A 21,873-nucleotide genomic window follows, 5' to 3' on the forward strand; every position below is an offset into this window, starting at 1 on the left:
ATAAAGTAACTATATTTTAAAAATTATTTTAATTTTAATCCTATATTTCTTTCTAAGTAATAACAATACTAACTTGTATTATTTTTCCTCCGAATTTGCCGTAATGTAAGTCGTAAGTGTCACTTTCAAGGCCGGCGCTAGACTTTTTGCCGCCGCTATAAAATGTAAATAATACGAGTACTGTCTGCTAAATTCAAGAAAATTGATGTATTTATGAAATAAATAAATAAATAAATTACTTACCTAAATTATCTGAATAGCTGATTTCTAATGACATCACTTGTTTAACTAGCTTACTAGCACGCAGTACGATGTGTATCGTCTGAGAGACAGTTACAAAATGTTTTCGTCGTTGCCAGTCCCCAAAAATGCCATTGTTCATTAAGTCCAAACAATGGTGGTCGAATTCTAACAACTGATCAACAATGCGAACTTTGATAAGCAGTTCTCGATAATCAGTTCTCAACCATTATTGGTTATTATTAAAGTTTAACATTATAAAATTAACAAAAATAATATAAAACTCATATCCTGGCTAAACAGCCACATCGCCGCCAAAAACCGTATATGCCCTCCCCGTTCTCCCGCCGTTCCCTAGCTTGTCGTGCATTCTTTCCAAAAATCGGGACTTTTTTAAAACGCCGCGGGACGCGGGACAGATTGTTAAAAATCGGGACTGTCCCGCCCAAAGCGGGACGATCTGGTCACCTGACCCTAGAGGCCCACTTCCCTACAGATAGGAGCATCATTCCCACCTACCCCCACCCCCCCCACCCCCCCACCCCCCCGCCAACCCTGAGGACACGGAGGCTCAGGGGACCCACGGCCAGGACATAGTGAGTGCAAAGCCAGGATGGAGCCCGGAGCGCTTCCGATGTTGCCCTCTAGCAGGCGAGTCTCTTTATTATTTATTTACTTTAATGTATACACTGCGTGGCCAGATCATGATGACCAACGGACGTTTGGAGGCAAACTAGCCGCACGCTGCGTCGTACGGGATTTGGAAGCCAAAGCCTGTGCAAGCACCTTTGCTGTCTGCGGTTACCGAGATAAAACGTCTCCAAATTCGCACAGGAACACAGGATTGGACAGTCGAGCATTGGAAAAAAGTCATGGGGTCCCATGAATCACGTTTCCGGTTGCATCATGCAGATGGCAGAGGGAGAATTTGGCGGAAACCGCATGAAAGCATGCCCCCCACGTGCATGAGTACAACCCTTCAAGCTGGTGGGGGCAGTGTGATGGTTTGGGGCATGTTTTCCTGGCATGATGTGGGCCCTTTAATTCGTGTGGAACAACGTCTGAATAGCACCACATACCTAAGGATCATTGCTGATCAGGTTCACCCTGTCACGTGGATGGTGTATCCCAGTGGAGATGGCTTCTTCCAACAAGACAATGCGCCATGCCACGGTGCTCGTATTGGGCAGGAGTGGTTTCCAGAACATGAGGGAGACTTGACCTTGCTTAGGTGACCCCCCACCATCACCAGCTCTCAATCCAATGGAGCGTTTGTGGGACGGAGTTCAAAGAGCCATCAGGCAGCTGGTTCCACCACCATCCAATCTCACAGAACCGACAGTGCTCTCCATCAGGCATGGTGTCAGATTCCTCACATCACCTTTCAACGTCTCATGGCGTCGATGCCAAGAAGAATCGCTAGGTCCGGGTGAGGCCACGCACCCCTGGGTCCGGGTGAAGCTGGATCCTGGGTCCGGGTGAGGCCGTGAGCCCCTGGATCCGGGTGAGGCTGGGTCTCGGGTCCGGGTGAGGCCGCGCGCACCTGGGTCCGGGTGAAGCCACGCATCCCTGGGTCCGGGTGAAGCTGGATTCCGGGTCCGGGTGAGGCCGTGTGCCCCTGGATCCGGGTGAGGCTGGGTCTCGGGTCCGGGTGAAACCAAACCAGAGGGAGTCGGACCTCCGTTACCACCATTTGCCCACCATCCCGAGCTGAGGGGTCAGTGCTGACATGTACACATAAGGAACTGGTGGACACTGAAATTGGGTCTCAAAAGAACTGTTGGTCCAGAAAGAAACTCACTACAGACTGATTCATCTGCCTGTCAGCATAACTATTACTGCTCGTCTCACATTCAGTTCTTATAAGTATATCTCTAGTGACATATGATCTCGCTCATCTAGGGGAAATGATGAACAACATAGACTGAGGAACAAGAACAGAACCAGAAGCAAGGAGGCATCGATCGGACTGTCGGGCCTCAGAGGGTGGGTAGGGGAAGATGGGGGTAAAGGGGAGAGATCAACCAAAGGACTTGGGTGCATGCATATGAGCCTATCCAACGGTTAAGTTCAAAAGGGGTTGGGGCATCCGTGGGGAGGGGTGGGGGATGGGAATGGGGGGATGAGGACAAATATGTGACACCTTAATCAGTAAAGAAATTTAAAAAAAAAAAAAAAGAATATATGTGTGAGCCCGGGCCAGGCGGCTCAGTTGGTTAGAGCACCCTCCTGATACACCAAGGTTGCAGGTTTGAGCCCCCAGTCAGGGCATATACAAGAATCAACCAATAAATGCATAAGTACCATCCCATCCCATCAGTATTTCGTTGGGCATTTTTCCCAACGCTCCACTGTCCAATCCTTTGTTACTGTGCGAGTTGGAGACGTTTTATCTCGGTAACCGCAGACAGCAAAGGTGTTCGAACAGGACCTTCGGCTTCCATACCCCATGCGATGCAGCGTGCGGCTAGTTTGCCTACACACGTCCGGCGGTCATCATGATCTGGCCACTCAGTGTATATATTGATCGATTGATCGTTTTCAGACAGGAAGGGAGAGGGAGAGAGAGAGAGACAGAAGCATCACTGATGAGAGAGAATCCTCCATCGGCTGCCTCCTGCACGCCCCCTGTTGGAGATTGAGCCCACAACCCCGGGCATGTGACCTGGCCGGGAATCGAACCCAGGACCCTTCAGTCTGCAGGCCGCCGCTCTATCCACTGAGCCACACCCGCCAGGGCCAGGTGAGCCTCTTCAGTCACCACACTTACGTTCTCCAAACTTATTGAACCTGTAAGCAGGGGAAACACCGGGTCAGCTTCCGGCCACAATGCTTCTCATCAGCAAATGCACACGTAACCTTCTTGGTGGTGGTTTGTCTTTCGAAACATGTTCTTTTTGCCCGGCTGGTGTGGCTCCGTGGTGGAGCGTCGACCTAGGAACCAGGAGGTCCTGGTTTGGTTCCTGCTCAGGGCACATGCCCAAATTGCAGGCTCCATCCCCAGTGTGGGGCGTGCAGGAGGCAGCCGATCCATGATTCTCTCTCATCATGGATGTTTTTTTTTCTATCTCTCTCTCTCTCTTTCCCTCTCCCTTCCTCTCTGACATCAATTTAAAAAAGAAAAAGGGAGCCCTGACTGGTTTGGCTCAGTGGATAGAGCGTCGGCCTGCGGACTCAAGGGTCCCGGGTTCGATTCCGGTCAAGGGCATGTACCTTGGTTGCGGGCACATCCCCAGTGGGGGGTGTGCAGGAGGCAGCTGATGGATGTTTCTCTCTCATCGATGTTTCTAATTCTCTCTCCCTCTCCCTTCCTCTCTGTAAAAAAATCAATAAAATATATTTTTTTTAAAAAAGAAAAGCAAAAGGGAAAGCCAGCCCTGGCGTATCACGGGGTCCGCTGCAGAAACCACATGAATATTCAAGGTGAAATGGAGAACTCAAAGGGACATTATGCGCTGAGTGGCGGCTGCGCTGAGCGGAGCTCCCAGCGCCGCCCTCGGGAAGGCGCGGAGAAGGCCTCTGAGCGGGGCTGGCTGGGGCTTCCCCGCCGCCGTGCCCTCAGGGCAGACCACGGCTCCCCGGGGCCCCTGTCTCTTTCCCCCTGGGCAGTTTACTTTATTATTATTAACTAGAGGCCCAGTGCATGAAATCCTTACACGGGGGAGAGGCGGGGGGAAGGTCCCTTCAGCCCAGCCTGCACCCTCTGCAACCTGGGACCCCTTGGGGGATGTCCGCCTGTCAGTTGAGGCCCGATCTCTGTGGGCTGGTTTAGGCCCTGTAGAATCGGGCCTAAACCGGCAGTCGGACATCCCTCTCACAATCCGGGACCTCTGGCTCCTAACTGCTCACCTGCCTGCCCGCCTGATCACCCTTAACTGCCCCCCCTCCCTGCTGGCCTGGTCATCCCATGCAGCCTGTTCGGTCATCCATTCGGTTGCGACCGTCGCTTAGGCTTTTATATATATAGATTTTTAACCCTCACCCGAGGATGTTTTCCCACTGATTTGTAGGGAGAGTGGAAGAGGGAGGCACAGACAGAGAGAAACTCGATGTGGGAGACACATATTGATGGGTTGCCTCCTGCACGAGTCCTGACCAGGGCCCAGTCCAGGGAGGAGCCTGCCCCACCGAGGTCCGTGCCCTTGGCCGGAATCAAATCCAGGACCCCTCAGTCCACAGGCCGACACTCTATCCACTGAGCCACACCGGCCAGAACTTCCGTTGGCAGTTCAGATTCTGCAGGCAGCCTCCTCCCAGGAGGGCCCTGAGTTAAGGATGGAGGCCAGGACTGAGCCATTGGCTCCCACACAGCCTGGACCAGTGGTGACCTTTTTTAAAAAAAAACTTCTTATCTAGGCCATCTTTTATTTTTAAAAAATACATTTGTATTGATTTCAGAGAGGAAGGGAGAGGGAGAGATAGAAACATCAAGGATGAGAGAGAATCATGGATTGGCTGCCTCCTGCAGACCCTCACTAGGGATGGAGCTTGCAACCCGGGCATGTGCCCTGAGCGGAACCGAACTGGGGATCCTGCAGTCCACAGGCCGACACTCTATCCATTGGGCCACACTGGCCAGGGATGGTGGTGGGATTTTTGACTATAGCATCAGTGTTCTCTACACTCAACTTCTGCCCTTTTTATTTTTTATTTTAATATATCTTTATTGATATTTTTTACAATATACAAAATAAATCTATTACCAGATTGTAGATACAAAATAATCAGCCATTTACATGAAATAAACATTAATATTTCAGGGAAAAAAACTTTTAATAATATTACCAAAACTGTACTAATATAGTATAATACCACAAAAGTTGCAGGAAATAGTAAAACTGCAAATAACAGGATTACTTCTATTATATTCCACAAATGAGTAAGATCATGTGATATTTATCTTTCTCTGACTGGCTTAATTTCCTTAGCATAATGCTCTCCAGATCCATCCATGCTGTTGTGAATGGTAAGAGTTCTTCCTTTTTCACAGCAGCGTAGTATTCCATTGTGTAGATGGACCACAGGTTTTTAAAAAATACATTTTATTGATTTTTTACAGAGAGGAAGGAAGAGGGATAGAGTTAGAAACATCGATGAGAGAGAAACATCGATCAGCTGCCTCCTGCACACTCCCCACTGGGGATGTGCCTGCAACCAAGGTCCATGCCCTTGACCAGAATCGAACCCTGGACCCTTCAGTCCGCAGGCCGACGCTCTATCCACTGAGCCACACCAGGGCTATACCAGTTTTTTAATCCAGTCATCTGCTGGTGGGCACTTGGGCTGTTTCCAAATTGTAGCTGTTGTCGATTGTGCTGCTATGAACATAGGGGTGCATCTGTCCTTTCTGGTGGGTGTTTCTGGTTTCTTGGGATGGATTCCTGGAAGTTCACCTACTGTCTTTTTTTTTTAATGTTTTAAAAATATGTTTTTATTGATTTCAGAGAGGAAGGGAGAGGGAGAGGTAGAGAGAGATAGAAACATCAATGATGAGAGAGAATCATGGATCAGCTGCCTCCTGCACGCTCCACATTGGGGACCGAGCCTGCAACCAAGGCACATGCCCTTGACCGGAATTGAACCTGGGACCCTTCAGTCCCCAGGCTGACGCTCTATCCACTGAGCCACACCAGCCAGGGCTCACCTACTGTCGTGAGGGCCAGGAGATAGGGTCTTGTCAAGGGCAGAGTGCCTTCCCACGAGGACCATTCTATCCACATTCTGTGGCTCGCTGTCTTCCTCCAACCTCACAGGTGGGGCTGGTGACCTGCTGGGCCAGCAGGAAGGTGGGGCCTCCGTCAGGGACTGGGCGGGGCCTTCTATTCCGCTTCCTGTCCTAACCAACTGTTCCTTTTTTAAAAATATATACATTTTTTTAAATTGATTTCAGAGAGGAAGGGAGAGGGAGAGAGAGATAGAAACATCCACGATGAGAGAGAATCATCGATCAGCTGCCTCCTGCACATCCCCCACTGGGGACCAAGCCCGCAACCCGGGCATGTGCCCTTGACCGGAATCGAACCCGGGACCCTTCAGTCCGCTAGGCCGACGCTCTATCCACTGAGCCACACTGGCTGGGGCGTGACCGACTGTTTCTTGCCTTGGACCTCATGGCACTCTGCCCTGGACAAGACCCTTATCTCCCGCCCCGCGCGACAGAAGGTAAGGCCCTGGCCCAAGCACGTCGCACGCACAGGCTAGCACGGGCCAGATTAAACGAGGTTTGCGTGGATGTGGCCGCAAAAGAACAAAACCTCCCATTCTCATAGACACGTAGGTTTGTTCCGATGGAGACGTGCTGAAGACAAAGGGCTGAAATGAATGAGTCATCGTCAACATAAAATAACGGAACGTTTTAATAAAAATTAATCTCTTTTCTTGAACATGGACTTACCAGACACTGAGTCACTGCACAGATGAATAAGGGTCACGCAAACAAACCCATTTTTCTCGTTCTCCGAAAGCGAGGTATTTCTTGTTGCGCACACCAAGCCGGTCAGTCCGAGACGAAGGACGTGGCCATTGGCTGCTAGAACGTCAGCGTGAGGGACATGAATGCAACTCGGTGACAGTCATCAGTCATTAGTGAACGTTGTAGCTCGTTATTCGTAACTAAAGGCCCAGTGTGCAAAATGTGTGTACTGGGGGGGGGGGGGGGAGGACCCACAGCCTGGCCTGTGCCCTCTCGCAGTCCGGGACCCCTCGCTCCTTACCGCCCGCCTGCTCGCTGCTCCTTAGCAATGCCGCAGAGGTGGGAGAGGCTCCCACCATCGCCGCTGCGCTCGCCAGCCGTGAGCCCAGCTTCTGGCTGAGCGGCGCTCCCCCCGTGGGAGGGCACTGACCACCTGGGGGCAGCTCCTGCGTCGAGTGTCTGCCCCCTGGTGGCCAGTGCACATCACAGCGATCAGTCGTTCTGGTCATTCCGCTGTAACAGTCGCTTAGGCTTTTATTATATAGACTAGAGGCCCTGTGCAAGAAATTCGTGCACGGAGGGGGGGGTGTCCCTCAGCCCAGCCTGCACCCTCTCCAATTTGGGACCGCTCGAGGGATGTCCGACTGCCCGTTTAGGCCCCATCCTGGTGGGATCGGGCCTAAACGGGCAGTCAGACATCCCTCTCACAATCAAGGACTGCTGGCTCCCAACCACTCGCCTGCCTGTCTGCCTGATTGCCCCTAACCGCTTCTGCCTGCCAGCCTGATCACCCCCTAACCACTCCGCTGCCAGCCTGATCGACACCTAACTGCTCCCCTGCCGGCCCGATTGCCCCTAACAGCCCTCCCCTGCTGGCCGGGTCACCCCTAACTTCCCTCCCTTGTCAGCCTGGTCACCCCTACCTGCCCTCCCCTCCTGGCCCGGTCAGACCTAAGTGCCCTCCCTTGCCATCCTGGTCACCACTAACTGCCCTCCCCTGCTAGCTTGGTTGCCCCTAACTGTCCTCCCCTGTAGGCCTAATCACCCCAACGGCCCTTCATTGCAGGCCTGGTCCCTCCCAACTGCCCTCCCCTGCAGGACTGATTGCCCACAACTGCCCTCCCCTGCTGGCTATCTTGTGGTAGCCATCTTGTGTCCACATGGGGGCGGCCATCTTGTGTGCTGGAATGATGGTCAATTTACATATTACCTCTTTATTATATAGGACTATAGGCCTGGTGCACAAAATTCATGCACTCGGGGTGTGGGGGGTACCTCCGCCTGGATTGTGAGAGGGCGCAGGCCAGGCTGAGAGAACCCACTGGTGCACGATCGGGGCCGGGGAGGGGCCATGGGAGGGCTCCAGGGCATGTCCGGCCCGTCTCACTCAGTCCCGATCGGCCGGACCCCAGCAGTCAGCTAACCTATCGGTTAGAGCGTCTGCCCCCTGGTGGTCAGGGCACCTCATAGAGACTGATCAACTGGTCCACTGCCTGCCCCCTGGTGGTCAGTGCACGTCATAGCAAGCAGTTGAGCAGCCTTAGCATATCATTAGCATATTATGCTTTGATTGGTTGAATGGCCGACCAGACGACCGGACACCTCGCATATTAGGCTTTTATTATATAGGATTATGTATAACAAGATATTGTAAAAAATACCGTTATATTGGCTGGGCCGCAGAAATACGAGTTTGACATGCCTGCCCTGGCCAGCTTGGCTCAGTGGATAGAGCATCGGCCCACGGGCTGAAGGGTCCGGGTTGGATTCCGGTCAAGGGCATGTGCCTCGGTTGCAGGTTTGGTTCCACGTGGGCGGAGGCAACCAATCCATGTGTCTCTCTCACGTCGATGTTTCTCTCTCTCTCTGTGTCTGTTTCTCCCTCTCCCTTCCACTCTCTCTCCCTCAAAAAAAAAAAGAAAATCAATGGGAAAATGTCCTCAGGTGAGGATTAACGGCAAAATAAATAAAAAACAGTTTTTTAAAAAAAAGACAGAAGGTGAGTGTGGTGAGCACTGAAGTTATAGTCAGGAGACCCACCACTGGCCCAGGCCTGGCCACAAACTGGGGGATTCTGGGCAAGTCCCCTCCCTTCTCTGATCATCAATTTTCTCCATTTTACTACAAAAGTATATTTTGAGAAAGTTCCAGTAGGTTCTTTCAGTAGCTTCTGAGACTGCTTTTATTTGTATTTTAAAAATATATATATATCTTTATTCATTTCAGAGAGGAAGGGAGAGGGAGAGAGAGAGAGAAACATTCATGATCAGAGAGAATCACTGATCGGCTGCCTCCTGCACGCCCCACGCTAGGGATGGTACACACAACCCGGGGACGTGCCCTGACCGGGAATCGAACCGTGACCTCCTGGTTTGTAGGTCGACGCTCAACCACTGAGCCACACCGTCCATTGATGTGCTACTTTTTAGAAAAAATTTCACTCGTAAAAGCGTTAAGATAAAGAAAACAGTGCACAGCAATACACATGCCTTCAACAGCTCACACTTGGCTTTCTGAAAAATTCACGTCTAAACCATCATCTCTTAGTCCAGCCGGCGTGGCTCAGTGGCTGAGCGTTGACCTAAGAACCAGGAGGTCATGGTTCGATTCCTGGTCAGGGCACATGCCCGGGTTGTGGGCTTAGTCCCCAGTGTGGGGCGTGCAGGAGGCAGCTGATCAGTGCTTCTCTCTCATCATGGATGTGTCTCTCTTTCTCTCCCTTCCTCTCTGAAATCAATAAAAAATATATATATTAAAAAACTAGTGGCCCAGTGCACAAAATTCGTGCACATTAAAAGGGGATTAATTAGAAGAAATATTTTAACTCTTTGCACTCGCTTGCTTTTTTCTCGATTCCTTTATTCTACTCGGGATTTAATTTTTTAAATACCCCAGATTTTACAAAGCGTGGCAGTAGAATAAAACAACTGGAGTTTCTTTTCATACAAACTTATTTATTTGGATTTTTTTATATTTCAAATTATTGATACATTCAAAGAGTAATTTTAATCTCGACATCCGAGTGCAAAAGGTTAATATTGCTATTTGCCCTTCTCTGTAAGTGTCAGAGATGAAAGAAAACTAGCAAGATGTATATAAAATATCTCTCCTGTCAGAGTCTGGGGCGTGCCGCGGGACCTACAGTCAAGTCCCCACCCACCCACCCACATGCACTTCGAAATGCAGGTGACCCATACCCGGCTGGCCCCACCCCTGTCAAGCCCCTCCATGTGGGGGGGCGCAGCCTCAGGTCCCCCATTAAGCCCTTCCAGGTGCGGGGGGGGGGGGGGGCACAGACTCAGGTCCCCTGTCAAGCCCTGCTGGGCGTGGGACATGGCCTGAGGTCCCCTGGCCTGGAGCTGGGGTGGGGGGTGTGGCCTGAGGTCCCCTGTCAAGCCCAGCCCTCCCCCCTCCCGCCCCTTGCCCGCCAGCAGCATCACGTCAGCGCTGAACAGGACACAGGCAGGGTCATGTTCCTAGCTGGGGCTGCAGGCAGGCAGCCTCACCTTAGCACTGGGCGGGGTCACACGCAGACAGCGTGACTTTTAGCGCTGGGGGCAGAAGTCCCCCCGCCCCCTGTCCCCGCCCACAGACTGGTCGTAATTGGGACACCGTAAAGGACAAATTTGCATATTACCTCTTTATTTTTTATTTTTATTTAATATATTTTATTGATTTATTACAGAGAGGAAGAGGAAGAGAGAGAGATAGAGGGTTAGAAACATCGATGAGAGAGAAACATCTATCAGCTGCCTCCTGCACACCCCCTACTGGGGATGTGCCCGCAACCAAGGTACATGCCCTTGACCGGAATTGAACCTGGGACCTTTCAGTCCGCAGACCGACGCTCTATCCACTGAGCCAAACCGGTTTTGGCTGACCATCAACTTTATCTATAATAATAAAAGGGTAATATCCTAATTAGACTGGATGTCTTCCGGACATCCTTCCGGACGTCCTTCCAGAAAAAGCCATGGTGGCGGGGGCCGAGGCAGAGGCAATCAGGCCAGCAGGGGAGATCGGCTAGGGTTGATCAGGCAGAGTGGTTAGGGCAATCAGGCAGGCAGGCAGGCAGGTAAGCGGTTAGGAACCAGGGGTCCCGGATTGGAGAGGGTGCAGGCCGGGCTGAAGGACCCCCACCCAGCCCATGCATGAAATTTTTGCACCGGGCCTCTAGTTATATTATGAACGTAAAAACAGAAAAAGTTCCAAAAGGCCCTTCTGTTGTAGCCTTTGTATTGTTTTTGGTGGTTTTTTTTTTTTTTTAATATATTTTATTGATTTCTTACAGAGAGGAAGGGAGAAAGAAACATTGATGAGAGAGAAACATCAATCAGCTGCCTCCTGCACACCCACTACTAGGGATGTGCCCCCAACCAAGGTACATGCTCTTGACCGGACTCGAACCTGGGACCCATCAGTCTGCAGGCCGATGCTCTATCCACTGAGCCCAATCGGTTAGGGCTGTATTTTATTTTTAATTTATTTTTTAAACTATAGTTTTTTTATTTTTAGTCTTTTTATTTTGTTTGTATTTTGTTGTTGTTAATCCTTACCCCAGGATACCTTTCCATGGATTATTATTTTTTTTTTTAGAGACAGTGGAGGGAGGGTGAGAGACAGAGAGAGAGAAACATCGATGTGAGGGAGACACATCGATTGGCTGACTCCCGCATGCACCCCAACCAGGGCTGGGGATGGAGCCTGCCTCTGAGGTAGGTGCCCTTGACTGGAATCGAACCCAGAACCCTGCAGGCTGATGCTCCACCCACTGAGCTAAACCGGCCGGGGCCTGAGATGGTTTGGATGCTCTGCCTGTGTAACGTAGCAACCCCTCCCTCGTCTAAAACAGTTTCTGACCTGGGCCGGGGTCACTCCCGCAGGTGGGAGACGTAAGAGGAGGCGGAACCTGCAGGGTGGGAGGAGGCAGAGCCTGGGCCACGGCTTCACCGGCCACATTTTGAGCTGGAAATGCCTGTGGGGCTGGAATCGGGGGGACACCTGGACTCGTCGGCGTAAGGTGGACACTGGATGTCACAGGGATGGACGGTACAGATGAAAGCCGCCGGTACCTCCATCCACCGTCTGCCCCTACTCCTGCTCCTCGGGAATTTCTAAACATTCGCTGACATGCATGTCATATGTTATAATCCCCCCTACACGGTGAAAACATCGAAGGTTTTTTTTTTCTCTTCTTTTCTTTTTTTCAAATATATTTTGCCCTGACCGGTGTGGCTCAGGGGATAGAGCGTCGGTCTGCGGACTGAAAGGTCCCGGGTTCGATTCTGGTCAAGGGCATGTACCTTGGTTGCGGGCACATCCCCAATGGGGGGTGTGCAGGAGGCAGCTGATCGATGTTTCTCTCTCATCGATGTTTCTAACTCTCCTTCTCCCTTCCTCTCTGTAAAATTCAATAAAATAAATTTTAAAAAATAATACATATATTTACTAGAGGCCCCGTGCACGAAATGTGTGCACTGGTAGGCTCCCTAGTGGCTGCCGGCTGCCGGCCAGGGCCTCCCTCCCTTCCCCCAGCCACCCCGGCCCCTGGTCGAACTCCCAGACAACCTCCAGGTCAAGGAGACAATTTGCATTCTATACTTTTATTATATAGGATTGATCTCAGAGAGGGAGGGGGAGAGAGAGAGAGAGAGAGAAGAGAGAGAGAACCATCCATGATGAGAGAGAATCAGGATCAGCTGCCTCCTGCACGCCCCACACGGGGGATGGAGCCCACAACCCGGGCATCTGCCCTGACCGGGAATCGAACCCTGACCTCCTAGTTCATAGGTCAATGCTCAACCACGGAGCCTGCCGGGCAGTGCAAAGGTCTTTTTCTTAAAAAAAAAAAAACCAAGAAGCAATGACGGGAAGTCACTGGTGATGTCCACCTGCCTACACTCCTCGCCCCCGAGGCTCAGGGGCTCAGGCGCAGGATGCTTCCTCCTCCATCTGCCCTGGTCTTCTCGCTGCCGTGAACTTGGCCTGAAAGACACGCCCCGAGGCCCTGGACCCTCCGCGGCACGTCTGACATCACCCCGCGGGGCCTCTGATTTACCATCAAAGCCAGAGCAAGACTCGCTTGGAATTTCCCACAAAATTGCTAAATGCTACTTCTCTGGCCGCGTTCTTGTTGTTGTTGTTTTTTTTTTTAAGTTAAAGAAAGAAACCACCCTAACCGGCTTGGCTCAGTGGATAGAGCGTCGGCCTGCGGACTGAAGGGTCCCGGGTTCGATTCCGGTCAAGGGCATGGACCTTGGTTGCGGGCACATCCCCAGTAGGAGGCGTGCAGGAGGCAGCTGGTCGATGTTTCTCTCTCATCGATGTTTCTAACTCTCTCCCTTCCTCTTTGTAAAAAAATCAATAAAATATATTTTTTAAAAAACAAAAACATATCGATAGGTGAGGATTTAAAATGAAAAGTATCTAGTTCCCCCCCAAAAAAAAATTTCACTTCAATTTTAACTGGTTCATATTTTTTTGAGTAATAAAATGATTAATTTTATAAGATTTTTAAAAAATTATGAGCCCTGGCTGGTTTGGCTCAGTGGATAGAGCGTCAGCCTGCGGACTCAAGGGTCCCAGGTTCGATTCAGGCCAAGAGCATGTACCTTCGTTGCAGGCTCAATCCCCAGTGGGGGGCGTGCAGGAGGCAGCTGATCGATGATATTCTCTCATCATGGATCTTTCTCTCTCTCTCCCTCTCCCTTCCTCTCTGAAATATATAAAAGTATTAAAAAAAAAAAAAAAAGAATGATGACTGCCTGCCTTAAAGAAACCACACTTACGTATGTGTTACATGGCAAGCATGTCACATTCGCGGCCCACAGGCCACATGCGGCCCAGCTAATATCATGGAATGTAAGGAAGGTTTTTTTTAAATATATTTTTATTGATTTTTTACAGAGAGGAAGGGAGAGGGATAGAGAGTCAGAAACATCGATGAGAGAGAAACATCCACCAGCTGCCTCCTGCACACCCCCCACTGGGGATGTGCCCGCAACCAAGGTCCATGCCCTTGACCGGAATCGAACCCGGGACCCTTCAGTCTGCAGGCTGACGCTCTATCCACTGAGCCAAACCGGTTAGGGCTGTAAGGAAGGTTTTAATAAAAATTTTGTAACTTAATTTTTACAATATCCTGTTATACATAATTATGAATAACGAGCTACAACGCTCGCTAACGACTGATGATTACCATCGAGTTGCATTCACGTCCCTCACGCGCCTTACGCGCAGGCGCACCATCTCTCCCCACTGATACCGGCAGCGAAACGTTCTAGCGGCCGATGGCCACGTCCTTCGTCTCGGACTGACCGGCTTGGTGTGCGCAACAGGAAATACCTCGCTTCCGGAGAACGAGAAAAATGGGTTAATTTGCGTGACGCGTATTCATCTGTGCCGTGACTCAGGGTCTGGTGAGTCAATGTTCGAGAAAAAAATATTAATTTTTATTAAAACGTTCCGTTACTTTATGTGAACGATGACTCGTTCATCTCAGCCCTTTGTCGTCAGCACGTCTCCATCGGAACAAACCTACGTGTCTATGAGAATGGGAGCTTTTGTCTTTTTGCGGCCACATCCACGCAAACCTTGTTTATCTGGCCCGGGTTCGCCTCTGAGTGTGACATGCTTGGTGTATGGTTTTATCCTATGGCTGGATGGAGCTTGCTACTCTTTTAAGAGTCTTGCATCTGTATTTAAGGAGGAAATCACATCCTAACCGGTGTGACTCAGTGGATAGAGCATCGGCCTGTGGACTGAAGGGTCCCAGGTTCGATTCCGGTCAAGGGCATGGACCTTGGTTGCGGGCACATCCCCAGTGGGGGGTGTGCAGGAGGCATCCGATCAATGTTTCTCTCTCATCGATGTTTCTAACTCCCTCTCACTCTCCCTTCCTCTCTGTAAAAAATCAATAATATATATATATTTTTAAAAAGAATGAAATCACTTCCTTTATATATTCTGGTCACTTCCTTTAGCTATCATAGGCTTTGGTATCAGAACATGTGAACTTTATAAAATAAACTCTCCTGTTTTCTAAAATATTCCAACGTGGCCCTGGCCCTGAGCTCAGCGGGTTAGAACAGCATCTCGATACGCCAAGGTTGTGGGTCGATCCCCCGGTCAGGGCCCAAACAGGAATCAACCGCCCTGACCGGTGTGGCTCAGTGGACAGAGCGTCGGCCTGCGGACTGAAGGGTCCCGGGTTCGATTCCGGTCAAGGGCATGAACCTTGGTTGTGGGCACATCCCCAGTGGGGAGTGTGCAGGAGGCATCTGATTGATGTTTCTCTCTCATCAATGTTTCTAACTCTCTGTCCCTCTCCCTTCCTCTCTGTAAAAAAATGAATAAAATATATTTATTTAAAAAAAGAATCAACCAATGAGTGTATAAGTGGAACAAAAAAATCAATTTCTCTCTCTCGCTCTCTCATCTCTTCCTCTCTAGCTCTAAAGTCAATCAATAAAAAATACAGTAAAATAGTTACACTTGAAGGTTTGAAAAAAGAAACCGCTTCCAATGCGCAAGGCCGACAGATTTCCAAGCACAGCATGCGACCTCGCATGGGTCAGGAGGGTGACTGGGGAGATTCTTTCCAAAAATAGGGACTTTTTTAAAAGCGCCATGGGACGCGGGACAAATTGTTAAAAAGCGGGGGATTGTCCCGCCAAAAGCGGGACCATCTGGTCACCTTACCCAAAGGGGACCTGTGGCCTCGGGGTTCCCATGGTCCCGAGCCACAGGGGAGGTAGTCTTGGGGAGCTCTGCCTGGAACCCTCCTTTCCTGGAAAGGGAGGCGGGACTTCCCCCAACAGGTGGCAGCACCTGAGCCAGGGCCCCTGTCAGAGCCAGAAGGAGACCCCGCGCTCCGGACGCCGGCCCGTGACCGGCCCTCCAGCTGTCACCTCCTCGCGAGACCCACGACAATGCTAGGGGAGCCCAGTCACGACCCCACAGGCCACAGGGCTATGGACAGATCTTTCCTCCTACTCTTTTTTTTTTTTTTTAATAACATATTTTTACTAGAGGCCTGGTGCACGAAATTCATGAACAGAGGTGGGGGGGGGGGGCGGCCCTCAGCCCAGCCTGCACCCTCTCCAATCCGGGACCCCTCGGGGGATGTCCGACTGCCAGTCCCTCTCACAATCCGGGACCGCTGGCTCCTAACTGCTTGCCTGCCTGCCTGCCTGCCTGCCTGATCGCCCCTAACCCCTCTGCCTGCCTGCTGACCCCTAACTACCTCTGCCTGTAGGCCTGATTGCGCCTGTCTTTGCCTGCCGGCCTGATTCCCCTGTAACTGCTCCCCGCCAGCCTGATTGCCCCTAACCGCTTCAGCCTCGGCCTCGGCCTCTGCCACTGTAGCTTTTTTCAGAAGGTCGTCTGGAAGGTCGTTTGGCTGTCTGGTCTAATTAGCATATTATGATTTTATTAGTATATATTGCTTTCAGAGAGGGAGAGAGAGAGAGAGAAACATCAATGATGAGAGAGAATCATGGATCGGCTGCCTCCTGCACAACCCCCACTGGGGATCGAGCCCACAACCCAGGCATGTGCCCTGACCAGGAATGAAACTGTGACCTCCTGGTTCATAAGTCGATGCTCAAACACCGAGTCGCGCCAGTTGGGTTGAAATCAATTTCTTAAAGAAAAAATGCAGAGACCTGGTAACCCCGAGGCACAGGCTGGGGCCACAGACTCAAGTGGGACCCGAGGGGCAGTTCTCCCAGCTGGGGAGGCGGTGACGACCTGGGCCAATGCCCTCACCTGCCACCAGCAGGTCCTGTGGGCTCCCCATCCCGCCCGGGCAGCATCCTGGGGCTGAGATGCGGGGAGGAGAGAATCTTTGAGTGAAAACCAAAGCCCCTGCCCTGGCTGGTGTGGCTCAGTGGATAGAGCGTCAGCCTGCAGACTGAAGGGTCCCAGGTTCGATTCCCGCTCAGGGCACATACTGGGGTGGTGGGCTCGATCCCGTGGGGGGCGTGCAGGAGGCAGCCGATCCATGATTCCCTCTCATCATGGATGTTTCTCTCTCTCCCTCTTCTTTCCTCTCTGACATCAATAAAAATATATTAAAAAAAAAAAAAAGAAGAGGTGAATTTAAAAAAAAACAAAAACAAACAAAAAACCCAACAGCCCCGACGAAATATTTCAAGCGAAACGATGGGGTTTCGATCCCGAATCGACAAAGTAACACACAGATCGCCCCCCGCGTTCTAGTGGAGGGGATCGAGTTAAACCGGGTTACCTCAAAATGGCAAGATCTCACTTTTTCCACCGTTAGGAGAAATGGAAAATATATATGCGTATATATGCATGTATGTTTCTGGCCAACTATACAGAGACGTGGAAAAATGATTAAGCTGTTTCCTCCCCTGGTCCACACAGGGGCTCCCTGGCCAGCTCAGTTACAGACCCGTGCAGCCCTGGCCAGTGTGGCTCAGTGGATAGAGCGCTGGCCTGCGGACTCAAGGGTCCCGGGTTCGATTCCGGTCAAGGGCATGTACCTTGGTTGCGGGCACATCCCCAGTAGGGGGTGTGCAGGAGGCAGCTGATCGATGTTTCTCTCTCATCGAAGTTTCTAACTCTCTTTCCCTCTCCCTTCCTCCCTGTAAAAAATCAATAAAATATATTTAAAAAAATGAAATAAAGACCAATGCAGCGGCTGCCCACCTGGGTGACCCTGTGACCTTTCCCTCTGTCAGAAGCCACTGTCCTCAGGGGTGGCCCCCGAGAGCCGGGGCAGAACCGGCTGCCTTCTGCAGGGGGTGTTTCAAGGATTAAAAAATATATAAATATTTTACTGATTTCAGAGAGGAAGGGAAAGAGAGAGAGAGAGAAACATCCATGATGAGAGAGAATTATAGATTGGCTGCCTCCTGCACGCCCCCTACTGGGGATCGAGCCTGCAACCCAGTTATGAGCCCTGAATGGGAATCGAACCCGGGACCCTTCAGTCCACAGGCCCATGCTCTATTCATTGAACCAAACCGGCTAGGGCCTTATTAGAGAATAATTTCGAGCATCCATAAAAATTAAAATGTTCAATCTTTTTGAGACAATTTCACTCTTTGAACTTATTTGATAGGAATTCAAAAAGCAGTGTAAGAAATGAAAATACAGCCCTGACCGGTGTGGCTCAGTGGATAGAGAGTCGGCCTGTGGACTGAAGGGTCCCAGGTTCGATTCCGGTCAAGGGCATGTACCTTGGTTGCGGGCACATCCCCAGGTGGGGGGTGTGCAGGAGGCAGCTGATCGATGTTTCTCTCTCATCAGTGTTTCTGACTCTCTATCCCTCTCCCTTCCTCTCTGTAAAAAGTCAATAAAAATATATGTTTAAAAAAATGAAAATATATGAGTACTAGTAAATTTCTGACAACATTATCATCATTAAAATTTGGAATTACTGCCACATCTAGCAATGGACAACTGAGTAAAACACATTAGTGTGCATACACAAGGAAATACCTATAGCAGTTGTAAAAAGTAGTCATGTTATCTTAGGCAGATACGAAACATTTTTTCAAGGATTAAAAAAACACGTTTGTATTGATTTTAGAGAGGAAGGGAGGAGGAAAGAGAGGCAGAAACGTCAGTGGTGAGAGAGAATCATGGAGTGGCTGCCTCCTGCACGCCCCCTACTGGGGATGGAGCCCACAACTTAAGACTCATTAGTCAACAGAGCCAAGTATCCACAGGACAACGATTGAAATTTCTTTTGAGAATCAAAATTTTTAAACTTAAACTGTATAGGTAGGTCCATGGTTATTAACTTAACTAGGGTCCTCCCCAGCTGGAAGGAGTAACCGTACCTGAGGACACAGGAAGGTACACGATGTCACTCGCTCAGCAGATGTTCATGATGCTCTTACTGTAGGTGAGAGCACGTGGAAGGGGCTCCAGGAGAAACAGACGATGCACCTGCCCCCAGAGAGCCCTCAGAGCGCCCAGGGCCAGCAGGGAGTCCACCCTCTCCCCCCACATCTGACCCTCCTGGAGGAGCAGCTCCCAGAAGGGCAGCCCAGTCCACCCGGGGCCCCCAGCCGGAACCCCGACCTCACCCCGGCAGCATCCAGGGAAGGGGAGAGGTGGAGGGCAGAGAGGGCCCAGGCCTGGGACGGAGGCACCAGGAAGAGCAGCCGCTCCTCCCAGCAGCTTCCCAGGAGCCCATTGGTGGAAGGCCCGGGGTGAGGCCTCAGGAATGTGCATTCCAGAGGACGTCCCTCACCTGGTTCCAGCAACATTGGGGGGCTGTGGGGAGGGAGAGCCCAGGGCAGGTCCAGGGGTGCAGGGATAGGGCAGGTTTTACAGGGTGCGCCCTGCCGTGGCCGGAAGAGGCTGCAGGACTGGAATACAAATCGGCTTCTCCGCACCCCCCAGCGTCCACACCCACCAGCGCCCGCACCCACCAGCGTCCGCACCCACCAGTGTCCGCACCCCCCAGCGCCCGCACCCCCCAGCGTCCGCACCCACCAGTGTCCGTACACCAATCTCACGCCTCCAGGCCAGTTTTCGTTTCCTCAGCACCGAACGCCCTTCCTCCTTTCCTCCCAGCCCCCAGCCCCCAACCCCCAACTGCTCCTCCTACTTCATTCTCCCATCATCGCCTCCTCCTCCGGGAAGCCCTCCGGGACTCCCCCGCTTTGTCCTCTGCGCGTGCGTGGGGGCGTGTCTAACACTATGGACTCGTCCGTCTAGGCGTCCCCCCACCTGGGCCCAGGCCGGGGCGACCTGGAGAGACGAAGGGGGAGGAAGGACGGCGGTGGGGAACCCTGGCCCGGAGGGAGGCGCAGTCCAAGGGGTCCATCGCTAGGCGCACGCGCGGGGAGTCCCGGGCCCGAGGGGGGCAGGACGCAGGGCCCCCGACCCCCACAAGCCCGCGGGGACCCCGCACTCACTCCCTGCGTCCTCCTCCCAGCGCGTGGGAAGGGGGAGAGGCCCCAGCGGGGTCCCCGGTCGCTCCCCCTCTGCGCCCCCAGACCCTCACTCCGCCCCCGCGCACTCGTAGGCGGGCAGACCTGGAGCCCCGGAGGTCCCGGAGCGTCGGGGACCCCGCCCCCCACTTTCCCGCGCCCCCACCTGGCTGGCTTTGAGTAACCGCTTCTTCAGCCTCCCCACCGACAACGCGGAAGGGCGCCCCCGGAGCTGCGTGGTCTCTGCGCTGGGCCGGGCCTCCAGGAGGCGCCGCCCCGGGGGAACCAGGGCCGGTCCCCCCGCGCTGGGCTCCGCTGCGCCCGCCTCCAGGGCCGCGGGCACCCTCACCGCCTGGGTCACGGTCACTTCCGCACCCGCGCGCGGGCGTTTGAAAACACCGCGTTCCCAAGCCCCACCCCCCCGCGCTGCCCATTGGCCAAGCCTCCGTATGCAAATGAGGCCGCTGGCTCCGCCCCCGCTACGTTGTTGTCTGGAGACCGGGAGGACGCCCAGCGGCGGGGAAGACCCGCCTAGGAAGCTGGGCCCCGGGACAAGGTCGGTGGTGCGGGGCGCGGGGGTCACGCAGCGCTTCGGGTCGCGCACAAGCTGAGATGCGCCCCGCTTTGTGATGGCCGTGGGCGGGGAGACGGGCACCCCTTATCCGCGCTTCTGGGACCTGACCTGGTTTCACTCACAGGCAACAGTGCCCCCCTCTGGCGCCATTGGGTAAGGGACGCTCCAAGAGGCGCCTATGGGGGGAGCAAAGAGACCCAGGGACCCGCCTTGGAGGAAGAGGCCCAGGGCTGCTGGGCGGTTCCTTCGGGCCCCATGCCGTGCTCTGGGCGCCATCTGCCTGGAGTCCGGGCTACTGCGTCATTGTCTGATCAATATCATCAATATCGCGCGTCTCCCTGGAGCGCTGAGCCCACTGTCACCTGCATGGAGAGCAACCATCTCAGGCCTCGCTGGTGTGACTCAGTGGATAGAGCGCCAGCCTGCGGACTGAAAGGTCCAGGGTTCGATTCCAGTGAAGAGCATGTACCTGGTTGCAGGTTCCCCAGCCCTAGTCCTGGTGTGTGCTGGAGGCAACCACTCACTGTGATTCTCTGATATCCATGTTTCTCTGTTTCCTCCCCTCCCTTCCACTCTCTCAATGGAAAAATATCCTCAGTTGAGGATTAACCAGAGAGAGAGAGAGAGAGAGAGAGAGAGAGAGAGAGAGAGAGAGAGAGAGAAACTATCTCCAAGGAGCCGTCCCCGGGATAGGTCACCAGACAGGAGACCCAGCTCCTTCGGTGTGTGGCTGACAGTGTCATTTTGCACAGGGACCAGAAGTCTCGAGTCCATGGCCCAGGCCAGCCACAGAAGGGCTTGGAGCAACCTGGTGGAGGCCTGTGTCCAAGCCGAGCCCAGCAGGTCAGCATCTTCGAGGCATCTGACCTCCAAAGGCTCTGAGGGCTCCCAAGACCTACAACCCCCTCCACAAAGAAACGCCTCCCCCTCCAGCCTCCACCTAAAACAAAGAACTCCTCTTTCTGGGCCCTCAGCATATCCATTTGGATGGCCAAGGGCCCCCCTGTTCCCTGGCGCCCACCCCTGGCGTCCTCTTTTCTCCAGGACAGAAGTCACCCAGCCTCTCCTTGGCCATTAGCTCCCAGCTCCTTTATCCCTGACTTCACCCAAGTGAGGATTGGGCTGGGAACCCTCCCTCCCTGTGCCTCAGTGTCCCCACATTCCCTTAGGGGGGTTGGACAGGAGCACTCTTCCTCTGAGATGGGAGAAAATGGATCAACTGAGCCGAGGGGATGAAGGCAGCTATCCCGAGGGTGAATCAATATGGCTGGGCTGAGTGCTGTGGGCCTGACTGGGTGAGTAGCCACCCTCTCCCCTCAAGGGCAGCTGGGTCAGGACTGGGGCACAGCCCCCCTTGTCCTGGGCAGGGCTGCTTGGAACCAGCCCATCTGTCTTTTTTCTCTGTGTCCAAGAGTTGGTTAAATAGCACAGGTTTGAAGAAACTTTCCCCCAAACCATTCCAACTCTCTACCCTTTGGGAAGGGAGTGACTATATATTTACATATTTGAGAGGCCCTGTGCACGAACTTCATGCACTGAGGGGAGGGGGTCCCTCTGCCCAAATTGTGAGAGGGTACAGGCCAGGCTGAGGGACCCCACCAGTGCATGATCGAGGCCAGGGAGGGACACGGGAGGTTGGCCAGCCAGGCAGGGACCACAGGAGGGCTCCAGGGTGTGTCCAGCCTGTCTTGCTCAGACTCCATTGGCCGGACCTCAGTAGCAAGCTAACCTAA

The 21,873-nt window shown here is 52.7% G+C and overlaps 1 protein-coding gene across 1 annotated transcript in view; it reads right to left on the reverse strand.

The window, feature by feature from the left end:
• Positions 1-16,451, reverse strand: part of ADAMTSL3 (ADAMTS like 3) — a 140,689-nt gene extending 124,238 nt beyond the window's left edge. Inside the window, exon 1 of the mRNA XM_054713175.1 lies at positions 16,421-16,451. Within this exon, the coding sequence (XP_054569150.1) occupies positions 16,421-16,451 (31 nt within the window). The remainder of the gene's footprint in view (positions 1-16,420) is intronic.
• Between the last annotated feature and the right edge of the window lie 5,422 nt (positions 16,452-21,873).

This window comes from Eptesicus fuscus, chromosome 25 (genome assembly GCF_027574615.1).
Source record: "Eptesicus fuscus isolate TK198812 chromosome 25, DD_ASM_mEF_20220401, whole genome shotgun sequence".
In the NCBI taxonomy this organism is placed as follows: Eukaryota; Metazoa; Chordata; class Mammalia; order Chiroptera; family Vespertilionidae; genus Eptesicus; species Eptesicus fuscus.